This window comes from Ictidomys tridecemlineatus, chromosome 8 (genome assembly GCF_052094955.1).
Source record: "Ictidomys tridecemlineatus isolate mIctTri1 chromosome 8, mIctTri1.hap1, whole genome shotgun sequence".
Classification (NCBI taxonomy): Eukaryota; Metazoa; Chordata; class Mammalia; order Rodentia; family Sciuridae; genus Ictidomys; species Ictidomys tridecemlineatus.
Genome location: NC_135484.1, coordinates 116,885,353 through 116,907,427, shown reverse-complemented (window position 1 = coordinate 116,907,427; position 22,075 = coordinate 116,885,353). Strand labels below are relative to the sequence as shown.

At 52.2% G+C, this 22,075-nt stretch overlaps 2 protein-coding genes and 1 long non-coding RNA gene across 41 annotated transcripts in view; 2 read left to right on the top strand and 1 right to left on the bottom strand.

Moving 5' to 3' along the window:
• Syngap1 (synaptic Ras GTPase activating protein 1) overlaps positions 1-18,134 on the top strand; it is a 31,567-nt gene extending 13,433 nt beyond the window's left edge. For 7 of the 37 annotated variants that reach the window (XM_078020191.1, XM_078020210.1, XM_078020211.1 and 4 more), the window contains 14 exons: positions 1,000-1,153; positions 1,369-1,467; positions 3,401-4,024; positions 4,152-4,296; positions 4,497-4,641; positions 6,128-6,364; positions 6,499-6,700; positions 6,895-7,073; positions 7,762-7,803; positions 8,187-9,258; positions 9,623-9,796; positions 11,125-11,336; positions 12,484-12,574; positions 16,216-18,134. In XM_078020191.1, the coding sequence (XP_077876317.1) occupies positions 1,000-1,153; positions 1,369-1,467; positions 3,401-4,024; positions 4,152-4,296; positions 4,497-4,641; positions 6,128-6,364; positions 6,499-6,700; positions 6,895-7,073; positions 7,762-7,803; positions 8,187-9,258; positions 9,623-9,796; positions 11,125-11,336; positions 12,484-12,574; positions 16,216-16,362 (3,523 nt within the window). In that variant the 3' untranslated portion in view covers positions 16,363-18,134. The other 30 variants (XR_013425262.1, XR_013425255.1, XR_013425261.1 and 27 more) reach the window with 30 other exon arrangements.
• Positions 2,893-18,914, bottom strand: LOC144366255 (uncharacterized). The gene is made up of 2 exons (XR_013425268.1): positions 18,736-18,914; positions 2,893-3,124 (listed from the first exon to the last, which is right to left on the bottom strand). It is a non-coding gene; the product is annotated as an uncharacterized LOC144366255 (long non-coding RNA).
• A 70-nt stretch (positions 18,915-18,984) lies between these two features.
• Zbtb9 (zinc finger and BTB domain containing 9) lies at positions 18,985-22,002 on the top strand. 3 transcript variants are annotated; one of them, XM_013355829.4, is made up of 2 exons: positions 18,985-19,191; positions 19,420-22,002. In XM_013355829.4, exon 2 carries the CDS (start codon positions 19,481-19,483, stop codon positions 20,918-20,920), a length of 1,440 nt encoding a protein of 479 aa, XP_013211283.1. In that variant the 5' UTR covers positions 18,985-19,191; positions 19,420-19,480; the 3' UTR covers positions 20,921-22,002. The 3 variants fall into 3 exon arrangements, with proteins under 3 accessions (XP_013211283.1, XP_077876339.1, XP_005318864.1); XM_078020213.1 differs by having other exon boundaries at positions 18,985-19,290; XM_005318807.5 differs by having other exon boundaries at positions 18,986-19,252.
• The last annotated feature ends 73 nt before the right edge of the window (positions 22,003-22,075 follow it).

Genomic DNA, 22,075 nt, shown 5'->3' with positions numbered 1-22,075 from the left:
TGGATTTGGGGCCGGCAGGGGGTGAGGGCATGGTATTCCTGGCCGCGGGGGCGGGGGGCCGGGGGAGCGTGGCGCGCTGACGGCAGCCAGAGCCTGTGATGACGGGGCTGCTATAAATAACTTCATGGAGGCTCCCACACCCTAGCTCCCCCTCCTGCTTCCCTACTGCTCTCTACTCTTTATCCCCTACCCATCTCCATGCTGCTCACCATCCTGTCCCTCTTCATTCCGTGCCCCTAGCCCCCTTTTTCTTTTTCTTTCCCACAGTGATTTTTGCCTTTCAGCATCCATCGCTTTTCCTGCGTCCTTCTAGCTGCCCCTTCTCAGCCTCTCGCATCCTCTTTCTGCACAAGCTTTTCCTCCTGCTTTCTACTTCTTGCCTTGCCTCCTTCCCCTCACTCCCATCTCCATTGTCTAACCTTCATTCTGCTCCTTTCTCTTATTTCTTATACTCTTCTTCACTCTTTCCCCTGATTCTACTGTAACTTTGTCTCTTATTCATTCATTCATACTTTGAATCATGAAATGTTATTGGGCACTAACTAGCTGTGTGCCAGGTCCAGGCCAGACAAGGATCTTCTGTGTGATTCTCCAGTTCTTATGTTGTGATCTTCTGTGTGACTCCCAGCTTTGCCCTTATGTTGAGACTTTGGTTTCTAGGGTCACCTAGAGGTCCTTCCTCCAAGGGGCCCTGGGCCCACCTTGGTTTTTTTCTCTTTCTTCTGCCAGGTCCATTCCTGCATTTAGGTATTTCTAGGTGTTCCCATTCCTCACAGCCCCTTAGATGTGAATAGAATGCCTGGTTTCTCTCATATCCTTCATGTCCTTCCTGAGGGGAGGCTGGGTTTCATTCTGTGAATTTGTATCTATGTGCAGAGTAGTTCAGGAGGCCTTTTCACCAAGTCTCCACTCTAAAATCACACTGATGAGTCAGGACCCCTGAGTCTTTAAGAAGAGTTTGGGGTCCTGACTCACTCTTTTGAACCTTCTGCCTGCCAGGGCCCGGCTGATGCAAAGCTTTAAGGAGTCTCACTCCCATGAGTCCTTGCTGAGTCCTAGCAGTGCAGCTGAGGCCTTGGAGCTCAACTTGGATGAAGATTCCATTATCAAGCCAGTGCACAGCTCCATCCTGGGCCAGGAGTTCTGTTTTGAGGTATTGGGTCTAGTGGGCTTAGGACCAAAGGGCAGGGATGCTGGAGGGTAGAGACAGAAAGTCCTAGAGGAATTGGCACAGGGGTTGATGTCAAGAGGATGTCAGAAACCTCTTGGGGCTAGGATAGGCCAGGGAGGAAGAAGTAGTGGGGAATCTTCAGTTCTTAGGAGTAAGCTCCCTCTGGAGTCCCATTCTCAACTCCACACCCTTTCTAGGTAACAACATCATCAGGAACAAAATGTTTTGCCTGTCGGTCCGCAGCCGAACGGGACAAATGGATCGAGAATCTCCAGCGGGCAGTAAAACCCAACAAGGTATTGGGGAGTAAAGGGGACCTGCATGGCATGTCTGGGGCAAAGAATGAGCCATAGGGGGCCTAGTGAGTAAAGGAGTGGGAGGCTTGGGGGAGGAAGAGACAACCTTATAGGGGCCCTGAATGAGTGGGGGTGTCCACCCCCATTATTCTTAACCCCCTTTTCCCTTTTTTTTTTTTCATACTGTTACCCTACTTTGTGATCTATATCCCTACTATAGAAATCATAGACTTATAAGAGAGTTGATGGGACACTAGAAGTCCTCTAGTGCAACTTCCTGTCAGGCAGGAATGCCTCACTGACATCCCAACAGGTGGCCACTCAGCCCCTACTTACAGCATTTTTGCAGAACATACAAAATTCAATTAGCCAGATCTCTGTGCTTCTATGAAATTAGTGAGAATGGAGTGGACTAGGGTCCTTCTGGAGCAGAGGTTCTACAAGTCTGTGTTTTTCCCAAAACTTCTACTTCCCAGGAGAAGTGCTCCCAGTTCTGTCATCTAGGCTGTGTATCCCACTTTCTAGCAAGATCACAGTTCTGGTCACTCTCATCTGGGGAAACTTGTTTCTCACTGTCCTTCTTAAGAATTCTGACCCGGAGCTGAGGTTGTGGCTCATTGGTAGTGCATGTATGACACACTGGGTTCAATTCTCAGCACCATATACAAATAAATAAAATAAAGGTCCATCAAAAACTAAAAAATATTAAAAAAAATTTTTTTCTAAAGAGAGAGTGAGAGTGAGAGAGAGAGAGAGAATTTTCAATATTTATTTTTTAGTTATTGGTGGACACTACATCTTTGTTTGTATGTGGTGCTGAGGATCGAACCCGGGCCGCATGCATGCCAGGCGAGCGTGCCACCGCTTGAGCCACATCCCCAGCCCCTAAAAAAAATTCTGACCCATGCAAAGTCCAAACATTTTGCTTTTTTTCAGCACATTAGTGCTGATTAGTGTTGAAAAATGTCACCTAAACCTCACTGTGAGCTTGTGCTCAGTTATATCCCCAGGACATTCTCACACCAGCTATCAAGCCTCACTCATCCTGTATTTATGCAACTAACTTATTTTTTTCAGTTTCTGATGATCTATATAGAACTTTTCCATTTTCCTCTTCAGAATCTGTCTTAATATTTTTGTTTTATTATTCTAACTTTTTTTCCCCAGTACTGATTAGCGTCTAAAGAACTACCCTTCTATGTTAGTTTCTTAAGCTGCTGTAAAAAATTACCACAAACTAAGCCTGGTGTGGTAGCATATGCCTGTAATCCTAGTAACTCTGGAGGCTGAAGCAGGAGGACTGCAAGTTCAAGGCCAGTCTGGGGAACTTAGTGAGACCTTATCTCAAAATAAAAAATATGGAAGAACTGGGGATAGTTCAGTGGTAGGATGTACGGGGACAGAGGGGGATTACCACAAACTGGGTCACTTAGAGCAACAGAAATGTATTCTTTGACAATTCAGGAGGTCAGAAGTCCAAAATAAAAATTAGCAGGGCCACATTTCCTCTGAAGCACAAAGAACAGTCCTTTCTTGCTTCCTCATAGCTCCTTGGAGGTTGCTGGCAGGCCATGGTTTCTAGCTGCATCCATCTAGCTTTTGTCTTCACCTTCACATGGCGAGCTCCTTCTGCATGTCTCATGTCTCCAAATCTCTCCTTGTAATAGAAACACCAGTTATTGTTTTAAGGGTCCACCCTATCCAAATTATAGTCCTTAATTTGACTATATCTGTAAGGACCATATTTCCAAATAGGATCATATTCACAAGATCTAGATAGACGGTGAATGTGGGAGAGACTCTCTTCAATCCAGTACAGCTTCTCAGCTGTACAATTGTTGTCTGGATCCCACTTTCTCATTGTCTCCTCTTTTGGTGTCTCCATCTCACTGTCCCCTCCCTTTTATCTCCCTACCCACCACCCCCACACCAGGACAACAGCCGCCGGGTGGATAATGTGCTGAAGCTGTGGATCATAGAGGCACGGGAACTGCCCCCTAAGAAGCGGTACTACTGCGAGCTCTGCCTAGATGACATGCTGTATGCACGCACCACGTCCAAGCCCCGCTCAGCCTCTGGGGACACCGTCTTCTGGGGCGAGCACTTCGAGTTTAACAACCTGCCGGCTGTCCGCGCCCTGCGGCTGCATCTGTACCGTGACTCAGACAAAAAGCGCAAGAAGGACAAGGCAGGCTATGTAGGCCTGGTGACTGTGCCCGTGGCCACCCTGGCTGGGCGCCACTTCACAGAGCAGTGGTACCCTGTGACCCTGCCAACAGGCAGTGGAGGGTCTGGGGGCATGGGTTCGGGAGGGGGAGGAGGCTCGGGGGGTGGCTCAGGGGGCAAGGGCAAAGGAGGTTGCCCGGCTGTGCGGCTGAAGGCACGTTATCAGACAATGAGTATCTTGCCCATGGAGCTGTACAAAGAGTTTGCAGAATATGTCACCAACCATTATCGGATGCTGTGTGCAGTATTGGAACCTGCCTTGAATGTCAAGGGCAAGGAAGAGGTTGCCAGCGCACTGGTTCACATCTTGCAGAGTACAGGAAAGGCCAAGGTAAGTGCCGTGCCCTCAGGGAAAAGTGGCTTGGGAATGGGCACTGACGTGGAGGGCAGAGAGGACAGGGCACACTTGCAAAATTGGGTTGTGCAGAGGCTGATCCTTGAATTTTCTTGGGTCCCAGGACTTCCTTTCAGACATGGCCATGTCAGAGGTAGACCGGTTCATGGAACGGGAGCACCTCATATTCCGCGAGAACACGCTCGCCACTAAAGCCATAGAAGAGTATATGAGATTGATTGGTCAGAAATACCTCAAGGATGCCATTGGTATGGTTCACCTTCAGGCCCTCTTCCCAAATCTGCCAGATACCTACCCCAGCCCTAAACCTGGCTACCCCAGATCTCAAGTCCAGAGCCTAGGACCCCAGCCTCCAACCCCCTGGTTCTGAGATTCCTCCAACCCAGGCAGCTCCCTGCCCCCGCCCTTGGAAAGAATGACAACTTTCTCTTGTGCCCCTATTCCTCAGGGGAGTTCATTCGTGCTCTGTATGAATCTGAGGAGAACTGTGAGGTAGACCCCATCAAGTGCACGGCATCCAGTCTGGCAGAGCACCAGGCCAACCTGCGGATGTGCTGTGAGTTGGCCCTGTGCAAGGTGGTCAACTCCCATTGGTGAGACTGGGAACGCTGGGCTGGGGGGCCAGGGTTGGGGCAGTTGTGTGTTCATCTGTTCATCCATCTGTCCATCCTCAAAGAGGACTGAGCACCAGTTATGGGCAAAGCATTCTGGGTGCTGTAGAACAGAGGTGAATGTGCCTGGTCCCTGCCCTCAGAGGGCCTCTACCAGAATGAGTAGAAATCAAATGAGATGCACAGAAAACCACAGAACCATTGTAGTACTTGTGAAGTGCTGAGTAAGAGCCCCACCCCCACCCCCCATGTAACATCAGGACAGAGAAGGTAGAGCTTTGATTGAGATAAGCAAAAAGAACTGCCTGGTGCTGGGCTTTGAAGATTGGGTTAGGTGCTGATGTTTGCACATGGTGGGAAAGAGACATTTCAGAAGGCTGTGGGACAGGCATGTGTGGGAAGGTAAGAAGGCTCAGGAGCTTTCGAGGGACAGTAACTAGGACAGGTTTAATAATGGAAATAGTAGGAAAAAATATGTGGATGTGGGATTAGAGTTGGAATCTAGAAGGCCTCAAGTTAAGGAGTTTGAGTTCATCAGTAGATCATAGGATGCCATTAAAGGTGTAGGCAACAGGAATTTTCATGATTGAGAAGATGAATCCATAAGTCGAGTGGAGTGTGGGGGTTGACCAGAGTAGGGAGAATGAAGTTCAGGCTATTGGGGACCGCTGTTAATGGGTTAGGAATGAAAATCAGATCTTAAATCAGGACAGTGATAGGAAACTTAGCAAGAGGCCACTGTTAAGGGCCCTGTGAGGGAAAGATCAGCAAGAGTTGTTAACTGATTGCAAAGGAGGGGGCCTGTCTGTGGGGAGTCAAGGATGACTCAAGAGGCCATGAGGCTGTAGCTGGGAGACTGGTGGCCTCATTGACAGAACCAGGAAAGTCAGGAGGAGGAGTCAGTTGAGGTGTGGGGGCGATGGTGAGCTCCGTTTTACACTAGTCAAGTTTAAGGTGTCAGTAGGACATTGAAATGGAACTGGGAGGTGGGGAGAGTGAGCTCTGAGCCATTCCAGGGACTGGGGATCATGCTTGGGGCACGTCCATCCCCATTTCCCTGGAATCCAGAAGAGTTGGGGGGTCCGAGCTCCCTGTACCTCAAGTGACCCTCCATCTCTCTCCCATCTCTGTCTCTCCCTGGTGTCTGTTTTTCTTCTCCTCCTCTCCTTGTCTCTCTCACACATCCCTCCATCTCTCTCCCATGTGTCTCTCTGCCCTCGCCTTCTCTCCCCTTCCATTTCTCTCTCCCAAATCTGTCTGTTCCCTCTACCGTGGCCCTCTTCTTCCAGCAGCCTCCTGTCTTCCTCCTGCAGTCCCTCCTTCCCTGTCTCTCTTACCTCTGTTTCCACACCCTCACCTCCTACCACCCCCCTCAGCATGTTCCCTGGAAGCTGAGGGTCTCTGGGGCTCAGTCCCGGTCTCTCTCTTTCTTTCTCTCTCTCTCTGTCTCCCCACCCCTTCCCCCCAGCGTGTTCCCGAGGGAGCTGAAGGAGGTGTTTGCATCTTGGCGGCTGCGCTGCGCAGAGCGGGGCAGGGAGGACATCGCCGACAGGCTGATCAGCGCCTCGCTCTTCCTGCGCTTCCTCTGCCCAGCCATTATGTCGCCCAGTCTTTTTGGGCTCATGCAGGAGTACCCAGATGAGCAGACCTCACGAACCCTCACCCTCATCGCCAAGGTCATCCAGAACCTGGCCAACTTTTCCAAGTGAGGGAAACTTCAGGCATGGGTGGAGCATGGGTGGGCAGGAAGGGTCTCCTGAGTCCCCAGAGACCCTGAGATGGGTAGATGTAAGGCCTTCTGTACAAGTGTGACCTCTCCCTTCTGGACCCCTTGGCCAGGTTTACCTCAAAGGAGGACTTTCTGGGTTTCATGAATGAGTTTTTGGAGCTGGAGTGGGGTTCCATGCAGCAGTTCCTGTACGAGATCTCCAACCTGGACACGCTGACCAACAGCAGTAGCTTTGAGGGCTACATCGACTTGGGCCGAGAGCTCTCCACATTGCATGCCCTACTCTGGGAGGTGCTGCCCCAGCTCAGCAAGGTCAGCAAGTGCTCCCTGTGCCCCATTGCTAGATGTTGCCAGAGGCACTTGGGGCCTGAGAAACTACTCCCCTGCACAGATTTTTCTCCCCTGCCTGTTCCCTAAGATGTCATACCATCTCCTACCCAGACATCCTCCCCCTGCACCCTCCAAGGCCCTCTTAGAGCCCACCAATAATCGCCTTGCCCTTCCAGGAAGCCCTTCTGAAGCTGGGCCCACTACCCCGGCTCCTCAACGACATCAGCACAGCCCTAAGAAACCCCAACATCCAAAGGCAGCCAAGCCGCCAGAGTGAGCGGCCCCGGCCGCAGCCCGTGGTGCTGCGGGGGCCATCAGCTGAGATGCAGGGCTACATGATGCGGGACCTCAACAGGTGAGCCCTCAGGGGGTCCCTGCCCTTATGTCCTAGGAACGCCATCTCTTCTATTCTGGATATTCTCACTGGGCCCCGTGTGCATCTCTAGGGCTTGAAAGGAAGGGATAAAGCAGCAAGTTCTCAGGGGAAAATGTTAAGGAGATAGGTACAGGCAGTGGGAGCCCTTCAAAGCCAGAGGGAACAAGGAACACAGCCCCAGAAGTGCCAAGGCTCCTCCAGCTCCCAGCTTAGTTGTAAGCCAAGGGGATCCCCATTACAGGCTCGTATTTGCTTTGTTCCTCTGCCCACCCGTGCTTATCTCCAGGCTGAGGTTGAGCCAGTGAACATTGGCTCAGCCATGGGGTGTCAAAATAATCAAACATCTCTGTATGACTCAGAAAATAAGGATCCCCCCCTCCGGCCTACCACCAGAACCCCGCAGACCTCCCCAAGATCCGCACTTAGAGAAGCAGCAGCTGGAAGCCTAGCAGCCCCCAGATCCTGTTCTGGAACCTCAGCATTTGTTCTGAAAACTTCAGCATTTGTTCTGATGGGGCAGGCCCCCGGCCTTATTTGATGATCACCCTGCTGTTCTCTTTCCCTCTGTGATGCCATACCCATTCACCATTCCCACTGCTCCTGCCATCCATCCATGCCTTGCTCCTTCTCTCTGTCTGTGCTCGCTCCTCTTTCCATCTCTCTCCAGCTCCATCGACCTTCAGTCCTTCATGGCTCGAGGCCTCAACAGGTGAGGGGCTCTCCCCTCCCCAGCCCTCCTCTCCTCTCCTGTCAGCTCCCTCTCCCCCTCCTGACCTTCACCCTCCTCCTCTCCTCTCCTCAGTGCACCTCATCTCCTTCATATTTTCCCAGACTGCCCTCATCCCTCCTCTTGCTGCCCCCATTTCCCTTCCTCTAGGCCTCACCCTTTCCCAGAGGGGCCTTGTCCTTTCCCTTTTCCCACCTTTTCCGTCCCATCCTCCCTGCCTACCTCTTTAGGGCTGTCACCACTGGCTCTCAGCCCTTCCCTGTGGGTCCCAATTTTCACCTAAGGTCAATACCAGCCCCAGGAGGTTCAGTTGCCTGTAGCCTAGCTTTACCCTGCTTGTGTGTCTGTCCCCTTTCCTTTGACAGCTCTATGGACATGGCTCGTCTCCCCTCCCCAACCAAGGAAAAGCCACCCCCACCACCCCCTGGTGGGGGTAAAGATCTGTTCTACGTGAGCCGACCACCACTGGCCCGGTCCTCCCCAGCATACTGCACAAGCAGCTCGGACATCACAGAGCCAGAACAGAAGATGCTGAGTGTCAACAAGAGTGTGTCCATGCTGGACCTGCAGGGCGATGGGCCCGGTGGTCGCCTCAACAGCAGTAGTGTTTCCAACCTGGCAGCTGTCGGGGACCTGCTGCATTCAAGCCAGGCCTCACTCACAGCGGCCTTAGGGCTGCGGCCTGCTCCTGCTGGACGCCTCTCCCAGGGGAGTGGGTCGTCCATCACAGCGGCAGGCATGCGCCTCAGCCAGATGGGTGTCACCACGGACGGTGTCCCTGCCCAGCAACTGCGCATCCCCCTCTCCTTCCAGAACCCTCTCTTCCACATGGCTGCTGATGGGCCAGGGCCCCCAGCGGGCCATGGAGGGAGTGGTGGCCATGGCCCACCCTCTTCCCATCACCACCACCACCACCATCACCACCACCGAGGTGGAGAGCCCCCAGGGGACACCTTTGCCCCATTCCATGGCTATAGCAAGAGCGAGGACCTCTCTTCAGGGGTCCCCAAGCCCCCAGCAGCCTCCATCCTTCATAGCCACAGCTACAGTGATGAGTTTGGACCCTCTGGCACTGACTTCACCCGACGGCAGCTCTCACTCCAGGACAACCTTCAGCATATGCTGTCCCCTCCCCAGATCACCATTGGTCCCCAGAGGCCAGCCCCCTCAGGGCCCGGAGGTGGGAGTGGTGGGGGCAGTGGTGGGGGTGGTGGGGGGCAGCCACCTCCGTTGCAGAGGGGAAAGTCTCAGCAGTTGACAGTCAGTGCTGCCCAGAAACCCCGGCCGTCCAGCGGGAACCTTTTACAGTCTCCAGAGCCGAGTTATGGCCCTGCCCGTCCACGACAACAGAGCCTCAGCAAGGAGGGCAGCATTGGGGGCAGCGGTGGCAGTGGTGGCGGAGGGGGTGGGGGGCTGAAGCCCTCCATCACCAAGCAGGTAGGTGAAGGGAAGAGGAAGCAGGGTGGGTGAAGGCAACAGTGGAGGTGGAGCAGTCTGTGCCCTAAGGTTTTGATTTTCTCATCACCTTTCATAAATTAAAACAATGTGTGTTCAGGGGCTGCAGTGTGACATGTGCTGTTGGGGCACCATGGAGATGATGGTGAACAGACATAAATGTTTGCTCTGATAACACTCATTCCAGAGAGGAGACGTGATCAATCGCTTCTCTAGCCCCTGGGGTTAGGGTGGGGACCCAGGATACCCCCTAAAGCAGGGGAACAGGCCTGGGACTGTCCTGTCTTTTGGCTGTGTTCTCTCCCTCTGAATGTGCCCTGCCTTTTCCCACCTTGCCTTGTCCCAGCATTCTCAGACACCATCCACGCTGAACCCCACAATGCCAGCCTCTGAGCGGACTGTGGCCTGGGTCTCCAATATGCCTCACCTGTCGGCTGACATCGAGAGTGCCCACATTGAGCGGGAAGAGTACAAGCTCAAGGAGTACTCAAAATCGATGGATGAGAGCCGGCTAGATAGGGTATGCTGGTACCTGCCATCCAAAGTCTCAGTTTTTCCTTTCACCCATAGGGGAGACCTGTAGGTCATTCCAAGGGAAACATCTAGGCTTAGGCAGTTATAATAGAAAGAAAAGACAAAAACTGATCCCCTCTTGAGAAGCCTTCAGTCCATTAGGAGAACCCGACATAATCAGTCTGCTTAAAAGCCAATTCAGCTACACTATAGACTATCCAGGGAGAAACACGTTCTATTCTAGGCTTGCCACGATGTTCTTCCCCAGGGAAGCCAAAGCTCTACTCCTGTTACTGCTCAGGAAAGGAAGTGACTTCCCTAGCAGTGGGAGCTACTTAGTAGGGCTGAGGCAGAGGGGATTATGGTTGTACTGCAGGTGATGTCTGGGTTATCCACTTACTGTCCCTTAGGAATAGGTGGCAAGGGCTTGATGGGCAGAGGTCTTTCAAATTGCTCCTGCTCTGGGCTTCAGATGCAGAATCCTTGAGAAAGGCTCCAGACTAGCACTTTCTAGAACATTCTGAAGTGATGAAAATGTTCTGTAATATGCACTATTTGGTATGGTAGCTACATGTGGCTAGTGGCTATTCTATTAGACATTGGTTTTTGTGTGATTCAGAACTAAATTTTTAACGTTAGTTTTAAATAGCTACGTATGGGCTAATGAGGTAACTGAGTGATAGTTTGTGTTTAGTCTGTGTGAGGCCCTAGGTTTGATCCCCAGCACTACAAAAATAAAAGTAAAATAAATAGCTACACGTGGCTTAGGTCTATCATATTAGCACAGCTCTAAGCTCTAGAGCCAGTAGAGCAGATAAAATGATTCTTCTGAGCTCTCTTGTTCCCAGAATTCCAGGGTCAGATTAGCAGAAAGGCATTCCTAAATTCTCAACCCGAGATTCCCTTAAGATCACCTATCCCCAGGATGGAGCTAAGGAAGGAGTACAAGATAGACCACCAGGAGAGCCTGACGCATCCAATGTCTTGCCCTCTTTCTCTCATGTGCTCATTCCTAGCTTGGGGCTGGAAAGTCACTTTTTAATTTCTGGGTATATTTAAGGTGTGCCTGAGGGTAGGTTGCTCTGTGGGTCCTCGTGTGTTCCAGTGGACACACTTCTCAGGGCATAGGTCTGTGACCTTGCTCCATCTTGAAGGAGCCTTAGCATCATGGCAGGGCATTCTCAAAAGCAGGCCTGAGTGAGTGTAGTCCACAGGCAGAGAAAGGGTTTGTCCTTCCCCATGCGATGGCTATGCTGGGCAGACAGGGATGGGGGCTGGGTGGCTGAATGGGGCAGGGCACCTCTCACAGTGCGGGGTCTTGTGCCCGGCGGGCAGGTAAAGGAGTACGAGGAAGAGATCCATTCACTGAAGGAACGGCTGCACATGTCCAACCGGAAGCTGGAAGAGTATGAGCGGAGGCTGCTGTCCCAGGAAGAACAGACCAGCAAAATCTTGATGCAGTATCAGGCCCGACTAGAACAGAGTGAGAAGAGGCTGAGGCAGCAGCAGGTGGAGAAGGATTCTCAGATCAAGAGCATCATTGGCAGGTGAGGGGCGGCCTGGGGAGGGGTAGCAAGGGAGAGCCTGAAGCTGAAGGGAGTGAGTGAGCGAGCTAGTCCTCAGACCCCTGTGCCCATCTCAGGAGACCACCAGGAGAGCATACCACACTCTCCCAGGGAGACAACCCACTCATCTCCTGCTTAGGGCATTAAATGTTTCTTTGCTAAACCCTGTCATTTCTTCTGGTAGAGTAACTTTTGAAGCCCTTGGAAAATACGGCAGGTACTGTCCAACCATCACTGTATCTGCACAGAGCCTGGGTCAGAAAACTTTGGTTGATTATTCTCAGTGCAGTCTGTGAAGTTCACCCCAAAGCTGAGCAGGGATCCCTAGCCAGAGGAGCCCCTGAGCATCCCCATCTTGGGCACAGCCTCCCTTTCTAGCCTTGGTAAGGGATGCCATCAGAATGGGTCATTTACCCTGCACATGTTTCTAACTCCTTCACCAAGCCCTGGATTCCAAAGGAGGTATCTTAGCAAGGGGACCAGTTATCTTAAAAACAGGGGTGAGAACTCCCAACCCTATTCCAACCAGACCAGTTCCATTTTGATCCATTAAAAATGTATTTCTGCATAAGACTTGGAATACATTGGAATAAAAGGGCTTCTTGACATGAAACATTTTTTTGAAACCACTGTTGTAATTGATACCATTTATGAGAGAGAATCTTGAGAGTCTTCACCAAAGTCAGGAAGATGCTGGGAATGATAAGGCTTGTAACAGGGACTCCTCCTGGGTTGGGAGGTACCCCAAGTTCTGCCACTGGAGGTGGCCTAAGTTCACTGAGGTGGTATAAAAGCCTGATCTTTAGCCTCAAAAGTTCTAAAGGAGGGGTATTGCTGTCTCTGTTGGGAAGGGGGCTGAGGGTGGTCTGGGTGGTAGAAGTCTTTGAGGCATAGAAAGCTACCCTAACCAGAGAGATACCTGAGGGTCCGGACCCTGAGAGGAAGGCAGAGAGTAGCACCCTGAGTGACAGGGAGTCTTTTGAGTCATGACAGTGGAGGGATTTTAAAAAGGGGAGAAGGATTCGTGAGGCTTTTCCAGAGAGCTGCAGGGGTTTCCAGGATCAGGAGTTCCATGAACAGGCTCCAAGCCCGTGCCCGCCACTAACCCCACTGAAGCCCGTCCCTTCAGGCTGATGCTGGTGGAGGAGGAGCTGCGCCGGGACCACCCCGCCATGGCTGAGCCGCTGCCTGAACCCAAGAAGAGGCTGCTCGACGCTCAGGTGGAAATTACAATGTCATTTATCTTCTCCGTGTCCCATCCCCATCCATCCCACTGTCCTTTGTGCTCTCACTGCACCAGCCACCCCGGCCCCATCGCCATCTGTCTCTCATTGTCCTCTGTTTGTCTACTTGCCACTCCACTCAGCACCCCAGTGACCCATCTTCATTCCATCGTCTGTGCCTTTGTCACTCCTGGCAGTGTCAGCCCCACCCCGTGCCTTCCTGCCCCATCCTCCCACTCCTTTCTGCGGCTCAGGACCTTCTCCCAGATCCTCACCCTTTCTGTCTCTAGACCCCTCCCAGTTCCTAGAAGCCCTGCCTGTTTGCCCCGTTGAAGGCAGGAGTTCACTTTCCTCTGAGCTCTTCTTGGGTGAGGAGGGCTAGAAGTTGCTCTTTGCTGGAATGGAGCCCAGGGCAGTCTGAGTGGTAGTTTCCCCAGGCTCTGGAGACTTGGGATCTGGGATCACTATACCTTTGTTCTCCTGGCTCCCCATTCTGACTCCTTGGCAGCTTCTGTAGAGCCGCCTCTACCTGGCTCTTAAGACCTTGAAGGCCTCCCTGGAACTTCCCACCCCATCCCAATCCCTCAGTGTTTCAAGTCTAGCTTCCCTTTGGCCTTCCTCCCACTCAGGCCTCATACCTGACTGACCCTCCAGCTCCCTGCCACCACTCTTTGCTCACCTCAGTCATGGTGAGCCTGAGGTTCCACATCTTACCCTTTGCTTTCCCAAAATTTTGGTCTTTCCTACCCATATTCCTCCTTCCTCTCTCTGACCACCAGGCCTCTCCACCCCCACCACCAAGGCTCCTGACCCCATCACCCCACTCTCTCCCCCTGCAGCTCCTCATCAGGTAATTCTCCTGGTTCCGCTTTGACCACTGGCGGAGGACACAGGGGGAGGTGACTCCGGACCACTGCAGGTTGGTCGTGAAGCCTACCCCCTCCACTCTCCAGTGCCTCTCCCCCATCACTGCTGCCCTCTGCCCCCAGAGAACCTCCACAGTCTCCACCTCCTGACACCTCCAGCACAGACCCATCTCCCGAGGTATACTACTCAGAGACCACAGGCTGATCCCTCCCTGCAACTGCCCTTGGAGGCCTTAGCAATAATTTGACCCTACATAGACCCAGCACATTCACAAGTCACACCCCTTCCCTCCAGGCACACCTCTCCCATCCTCCTCCTAACTTGGCACCCTCCTCTTCCTCTACCTCTCCAGTGTATGTCTGTCACCCCCCATTTCACCAGAGCGTCCTTGGGGGTTGGGCTTTATTAATGGGGTGGAGGTGATGCTGGGTTGGGGGACCTTGGCTATAGGGGCTGTGCCGATTGCAGCAGGTAGGTTGGGGTTTCCTCCTCCTTCCCTAATCCTGGTTCTCTACCCTCTCCTTCTTCCCATTCCTCTCCTCTCACTCTTTCTCCCTTATACCTGTGAGGTAGAAGGCATTTGGGGTTCATGTTAGTCCCCACCTGGGTGGGAATTGGGAGTGGGCAGTTAATTCAAGGGGACTTTGAGGGGCCCTGGAAAAGTCTGTTGAGGTATCCTGATAGTAGGCAGGGTGGGTGGAACAAGAAGGAGCAAGGAACCTTGGACAGTGTTAGGACATGAACTGCCCTTGTGGCCTGGGAGTTACATCATGGGCTCAGTGGCCATGTTCTTTCCCAGGCAGAACTGATAGGAAAAGCATATCAAATAACCTCTATTCCTGTAAGAGCTGACATCCTGGGTTGCTAATGCCACTCACTACCCCCACCCCTCCTGCCACCCAGTGGTCTTACTGGACACCCAATCCTACCTAAAAAGCCAGTAAATGGGAACCTGTCAGCCACAGACATCATTTCTGAGATGCTTTATTTTTGTGGGATTGATCTGCAGTGGGCAGTGGCTCCTCACACTGTAATTTTAACTCTCTGCCTGCCCAGCCTCTCTGTCAAAGTAGTTAGTGATCTGTAAACAGATGCTAAAAGGCACCAGGGGACCTTGCCATTTAAAAGACTCCTGCAGTGAATTCTTTTGTAAAATGAATAATGGCACCCTAATTTATCTTCTTTCTAAATTTGGGTCCATGGGGGTGTAGGGGGCTTGCCCATGTGCTGTCACCAGCAGACAAGTGGAGGGAAGGAAATTTGAGGATTCCTTTCCCTGCTCTCCCGCCACACTCAGGCTACCCTACCACATGCAATTTCCTCCCCCTCTGACTGGCAATGTGAGATACCAGTGAACTAAGAGGGAAGCTTTGCCTAAGACTGGGGTTTGGGTGACCTGAGAGGTGAGTCCTGGATCCTGGGATGGAAGGGAAAGCTGATCTGGAACTGTACTTGTATCCTTTGGAGATTTGGTCAGACATAGCTATGTTGCCAGGCCTAAATGCCCTATGGCCCAGAAAGTAATATGGATAATTTTTCTAAACCATTTTAGGTATTGGTCCCTTTGCAAATCAGCCATTAATTTAAAAGCCAGTTTTGAGCACAAATTTTTAAAAGCCAAGTGAATGACCCAGAGGTGTGGGGGAATTCAGGTGGCTTTTCTCTTCTCTCCCAGCAGAGGAACAGAAGGTCGGGCTGAGGGCAGGAACCAGGAGTTGGTCCAGGAGCAATAGGAGGTGATGAGAACAGATCCTGGGTGGGAGTAGGGTCAGGCACCCCTCACCCTCTAACTGGCATCCCAGGGAGAAGAACTGTAAGGAAAGTGGGGGTGGAAAGGAATGGAGCCAGTTACTGCTTCCTGGGGATGCAGAGATTGGGGCACGCTGTGTCTCAGCAGAAGCTCCTAGTCATTTCCGCCAAGTGTGTGAGAGAGGCAGCCCTCCCACAAGATTTTCCCTTCCCACATCACTTCCCTGAATCCCCTTCCTTTCCCCCCAGTACAGTTAAACCTCTCTAATTTGGGATGTTATATTTGAGAAGATGGCCACTCTGAATAAGTGACAAATCTGAATGACAGTGTCTATTTAATGAAATGCATGTCTTCAAAATATATACAGTAAGTAGAACTCGGTGAATAAGGCCCTCAGGGAGCATGCCCTAATGAATAGATAGGAATGAAAAGTCTGTTTGCTGGTATAGGTTAAATACCCCCTCCCACAGACACTTTCCACCACTAATTTGCTTAGCCCACCCTTTCTGCATAGATAAAGGAAAACTCAAGCCCAGTTTTTGTTCAAATTATGAAAAAAATTCCAAATCCACAGGGGTTTGGATTAATGAGGTTTTGCTGTACTGCCTCCCTTGGTTCCTCAATACAAAGTTCCTACCTGAGATTGGGGGGTGGGCTGGGAGGGTGTTCCAAGAGGTGGAGGGTGGGCTAGGAGGGGAAATATATAGGTGAAGCTAGTGGGGTTAGGTTGGGGGTGAGGTGGGAGCTTGCTGCTTTTGAGCTGGTTTCCTGGTGCGACACTCTGGGTTGAAGGTTTGAAGGCCCCTGTTAGGAGTCTGGGAAATGAGTCTCTACCTGATCCCAGAGGATCCTACAGGTGAGAAACAAAACAGGAGGCTGGTGGGGATTGTCCTGGGAGGAGTGGGTGGATATGGCTTATGGAGTGGGTTGGCTAGTGGGGAGGTCACTGATAGGGGTCTGGCATCCAGGCCCCTGCGAAGCGTCTCAATAAGTCCGCGCTCTCCTCTTTGGTATCTTGCAGGAGAGGCAGCTTCCCCCCTTGGGTCCAACAAACCCGCGTGTGACGCTGGCCCCACCTTGGAACGGCCTGGCCCCCCCAGCCCCGCCCCCCCCACCCCGGCTGCAGATCACGGAGAACGGCGAGTTCCGAAACACCGCAGACCACTAGCCCACCCAGCATCATAGACCTTCTTCTCCTTCCCCGTGCACTCCACCCCGGAACAGCACCAACCACCAGGACTGGACGTCACCGAGGGACAGTGGGATTGCCTCCCTGAATGCCTCCTTGGGGGTCACCAATCCCCCACCCCCATTGCACCATTTCTAGGAGGGAGAGCGGGAACCCTCAGCCGCCCTCTCTTCCTTCCTGTCGGGGTGCTGCCCCCTCTCTGACCCCCAGGGACCCTTGCCCCAGGACACCTCCTAACCTACACAGACCCCCTTCACTCCGGGGTGCTATCCCCATCCTCTGCCTCATCGTTCCCCTGAGCACTGGGGGACAGACCCTCACCCCCCACCCTGGGGGTGTGGCACCTCCAAACTTTCAACTTCAGGGTGATTTTTTAGCAGTAACCAGAGCTGACAATCTAACTCCTCTCCACCGCCCCATTTTTGGCCTCCCCTGCCCCCCTTGTAATGGGGAGGGGACCCCGGGTGAGGGGGCCCTATTACCCCTTGATTTCTCAGGAGCGTCTGGGGGGGCTCAGCACGCACAAACTCCTACTCCTCTTACCACTCTTAAATTTATTCCCTCCCCACCCAGAACCCAGATGGGGTGGAGGGGGCCGCCGGGGCAGGGAGGGGGCGGCAAGGGGGGAATGGGAGCTGTCTCCCCTTCTTCCCACACCTGATCTGCTCTCGGCTGGTCCCAGAGCGGGGTGAGGGGGCTTATGCCCCCCCCTCCCCCAGTGTGTTGGGGTGGGATGGAATTGAGGTTAGGGTGAGGGGTTAGGGTTAGGAGGGTGTGTATGTCAGGGAGGACAGACTGATTATCTGCCCTACCCTGACACACACAGTCCCCTGCCCCTCCCCTCTCTCTTGGTCTCTACTCCCAGGGGGAGGGGGGAACTTACTCTAGGAAAAGCCATGTCTCTCTCCCCCAGGGTGGGGGGACCTGTGTTGGAGGAGGGGTGTTGGGGGCCCCCTTCCATGACTCTGTCCCCCTGGGGAGGTAGGACAGGGCTGGGCTTCCCTCTCATCCCCCCCCCCCAATCTCCTTTCACCTCCCTCCCTCCCGCCAGCTCCACAATTTTTCGGTGTTTCTCTGTACATAGCTCTCTGGCGGGATAGGGGAGGAAGGATGGATGGGGTTTGGGGTGGGTAGGCCGTGGGAGGGGAGAAGTCCCTCCCTGGCACCCCCTCCTCCCTGACTGCTGTCCCCTACTCAGCCTTGCCCCCTCATCCCTTCTTGCGTTTGGTATTGAGATTCTTCCCAGATTCCACCCTTCTTTCTTTTGTATGGACAGTTCCCCTTCAGTCCCATCCCTCTACACACATACACCCAGCCGGGGCCAAATTTATACTTATATAAAAGTTGTAAATATGTGAAATTTTATCCCTGTGCCCTTTCCTCTGCTTTCCCCACTTCAGGCCCTACCCCTGGACCCTTTCCTCTCTTCTTTGGCTGTTGTAATTATCTGGGGTTTGTACTGTACATATCGGGGTGTGTGTGTGTGGGCTGGGGGCGACCCCCCTCTGTACAGAGCTTCCTGGCCCCCTCCCCCCCGACCCTCCCCTTCCCTCCCCCCCACCCCCTTCAGGGTAGGGAGATGCTCTTCCTACCCGTTTTATTTTGTTTTCTCGTTCTCCCCGCCCCAGTCCCAGCCTTCTCTATCCCCCACCACTGTCCCCTTTTCTCCACTCCCAGCCCCATTTCCTTTTTTTCTGGAGTGTGTGGTGAAACAGAAAAATCATGTTTAATAAACGGAGATTGTTCTTTTATCGCTGCACTGACTTTATTAGCCTGGGATCTCCAGATTGACCAGCAGGTGATGAGAACTGCTTTTTAATTGCAATGCTGTGTATTAAACCTGGAACCTTCCACGTGCCCTGGAACCAAGCCGTATATCTCTGCCTTGATGCTATGATCTCATTGTCTACGATCACCCTCCCATTCAGCGAGATTTATTCTGTTTTAGAGCAGGGGTTCAGCTCTCCTCTCACCCACTGCTTCACATAGCTCTAAGGAGCAGGGATGGTATTTGATGAGAGTTCCAGTATAAATCTACGTTTATTCTTTAAAAGAAATTACCTATAAATAAGGCTTATTTAAATTGTTGGTTAAAATTCTTACGTGCGAGTAGTGAAAAATAAAACCAAACTGGTCCTTAGTAAATCTGGGATCCACGCCCTCTACTTGCCAGCCCAATGATTCTTGCCAGCCTCCGATTCCCTGCATGGAAACGGGACGGGAACACCTACCTCTCATGGTTGGTGGTAGAACACGAAATAATGGGGGTAAGTGCCCACCCCACACAATAGGTACCCAATTAATTTTGCCCCTCTCCGCACCTGCTGGGGCGGGCGCTACTCTTTTAATTACCAGGAAACGTAGCTTTCCCGGGCGACCGAAGGGCTGCGCTCTACTGAGACCCAGCTCCGTAGCCTCCGCGGCTGCCGGGACTCTGCAGCACGTGACAAGGCCAACCGCTGACGTCTGGGGATCAGCGGCCTCCTACCAGCCCCGCCTTTCTCGCCAGCATAACCAATCATCACGAGGTTTGTAGGACGCCGCTCTCCTATTGGCTTCAGTCCTAGCTCCGCCCTGCGCACGCGGCGGCGGTGACCGACGGAGAGGCCGTGGCTTCCGGCCCGGAACGACGCGGTAGCTGAAAGGGTCCGGAGAAGTCTGATCCGGTTGTGTAACGGTGGGGGCGTGTCGGAGGGGAAGGCTACCGGGTCCAGATTCGTGGTGTCGGAGGCTTGCCGCGAGCCTGCTTCTGTGTGCACCCTGAAACGGATCGGAGCGGCGGGGCAGGAGCCGCCCGCGGCTGGCGAGGTCAGGCTTCGCTGAAGGATTACCTCCATATCTCCCTCGGGGCCTGGAAGTTAAACCCCCGGTTGGTGTTTTGTTGTTTTGTTTTGTTTTTTCCCCAGGGTGAGTGGGACTGATCTGCAGAAAGTGTCACTTACTGAAATTTCCAATTGTTAGTTGGGGGCAGTTGTTTGAGAAGACAAGGGGAACTTTGTCCAGGGTTTCTGTGACTCCTGTTTCTTTTTTCCACAGCTTTTGTCTACCCCCAAATTCCCATTTCTTCCCGATCCTCTGGGATTTTTCCGAGGAGCCCATGGATACCTCGACACCTTTACCTCCTGCACCCACCTCCCCGATCTGCAATCCAGCCCCTCGGACAATCCAGATCGAGTTCCCTCAACATAGCTCGTCTTTGCTGGAATCCCTGAACCGCCATAGGCTAGAGGGAAAGTTCTGTGATGTGTCGCTTCTGGTGCAGGGCCGGGAACTTAGAGCTCATAAAGCAGTGTTGGCTGCTGCTTCTCCCTACTTCCATGACAAGCTGCTTCTTGGGGATGCACCTCGTCTCACCTTGCCAAGTGTCATTGAAGCTGATGCCTTTGAAGGGCTACTTCAGCTCATTTATTCAGGGCGCCTTCGCCTTCCCCTGGATGCTCTCCCTGCCCATCTCCTGGTAGCCAGTGGCCTTCAGATGTGGCAAGTAGTAGATCAGTGTTCAGAGATTCTTAGAGAACTAGAAAGTTCAGGTGGTGGAATTTCAGCTCGTGGAGCAACCTCCTACCATGCACTTCTTTCCACCACGTCCTCATCTGGAGGCTGGTGTATTCGCTCTTCCCCTTTTCAGACCCCAGTGCAGTCCTCTGCTTCTACTGAGAGTCCTGCATCCACTGAAAGCCCGGTGGGAGGGGAGGAGAGTGAACTAGGAGAGGTGTTACAAATTCAGGTAGAGGAGGAGGAGGAGGAGGAGGAGGAGGAAGAGGAGGAGGAGGAAGAGGAAGACCAGGGATCAGCAGCTACACTCTCTCAAACTCCTCAACCACAGAGAGTGTCAGGAGGTTTTCCCCGGGCTCGTGGATCCCACCCAGTACCCATATCTGCTGCTCCCCGCAGACTTCCAGAGAGTGAGAGTGCATCACTTGAACCTCCTGCCCCACCTACCGCATTACCCCCCAAAATTTTCTATATCAAGCAGGAACCCTTTGAGCCTAAGGAAGAGATATCAGGAAGTGGAACTCAGTCTGGAGGAGCAAAGGAGGAAACCAAAGTGTTTCCTGGGGGAGACACTGAAGGGAATGGGGAGCTGAGATTCTTATTGCCCTCAGGAGCAGGGGCAACATCTGGGGGAGGGAGTCCATCCTGGAAGCCAGTGGATCTTCATGGAAATGAAATCTTGTCAGGGGGTGGAGGACCTGGGGGAGCAGGGCAGGCTGTACATGGGCCTGTGAAGCTAGGGGGAGCACCCCCTGCAGATGGAAAACGCTTTGGTTGCTTGTGTGGGAAGCGCTTTGCAGTCAAGCCAAAGCGTGACAGGCACATCATGCTGACCTTCAGCCTTCGGCCTTTTGGCTGTGGCATCTGCAACAAGCGCTTCAAGTTGAAGCACCATCTGACCGAGCACATGAAGACCCATGCTGGAGCCCTGCATGCCTGTCCTCATTGTGGCCGTCGGTTCCGTGTCCATGCCTGTTTCCTTCGCCACCGAGACTTGTGCAAGGGTCAGGGCTGGGCCACTGCCCACTGGACTTACAAGTGATTGCTGAGGCCATGCACTAAATTGTAGAACAAGATAGCCACTGCTGCTGATGCTTACTTACCCTTCCCTACCCTAGTCTTGGATCTTGTAATCATGTCAAGAGATTAGATATATTATGGACCCCTTATTCTTGAGTATAGACCTCAAACTGGCAGGTTGGGAAGCTCAGATTTCTCACCTCAGATTTTTACTAATCACTCTATAGAAAAGTGTTTTATAGGCCATACTTAAATTGATCACTTGGCCATCTTGGACTTTCTTTTTGTAGTGTTGATACCATTGAGGAAACTAGATTTCAGATTAGAAGGCTATTTAGTGAAAGAAGAGTTAGAGCAAAATGAAATGATGATAAATGTTTTTTTTTTTTTTTAAGTTTCCACAAGAAGTTAAAGGAGCTGGTCTCCAACAAGGGATATGTTTAATTTGGAATGCTAGTAATTCAGTAACTAAGCTCTAAGTTTTCCTTTCCCTTGTCATTGCTGGAATGATGTGAACAGAGTTCTTTTTATGTTTTAAAAAAAAAAAAAAGTTCTCCCCTCCCTCACCCCCTACCTCCCAGTACAGGGGATGAAACCTAGGTCCTTTCACACTAGAGCAGTGCTCTACCACTGAGCTACACCCCCAGCTCCTATGTACTTTTTTATTGAACCCTTCCAAAATCCCTTCAGAGTGAACGTAGGTGAGCACTTTAACAGGTTGAGCATTCCAGGTGTCATTTCTAGAACCTTCTTTATTAGAGGATAATCCCCCTGCAGCCTGTGCCTCTCGTTTACCTTTGACCACTGATAATTTGTATATTGATCACAGGTGATCGTGAACTCAGGAGATGGCAACTGACCTAAAATGCTGTCAGAGTAGCACTGCTCTGAACAATTGCCATGGTCAGAGGGACTCAGGGCTAAGACTGCACATGCTGAAGGCTAAGGAGTAACTGTGCAAGGGGAGCACGCCACCTTTTCATTCCACCCACATTTGAGACAGCCCCTCTGTTGAGAGGTGGAGGCATAAATATTGGAATCGGGGTGGAGGGAAATTTTACAGTTACTTAATTTCTTCTAATAAACTTTGCCCTGAAATCTAAAGTGACAGTGGACTGGATTGAGTCATTTGTGTGGAAGAGATTAGAACAGAGCTTCAGAGACAAGTGTTTCTTTT

Coding starts and splice junctions, on each gene's coding strand:
- Zbtb9 (XM_013355829.4), top strand. CDS start 19,481: ATGGATACCTCGACACCTTTACCTCCTGCACCCACCTCCCCGATCTGC.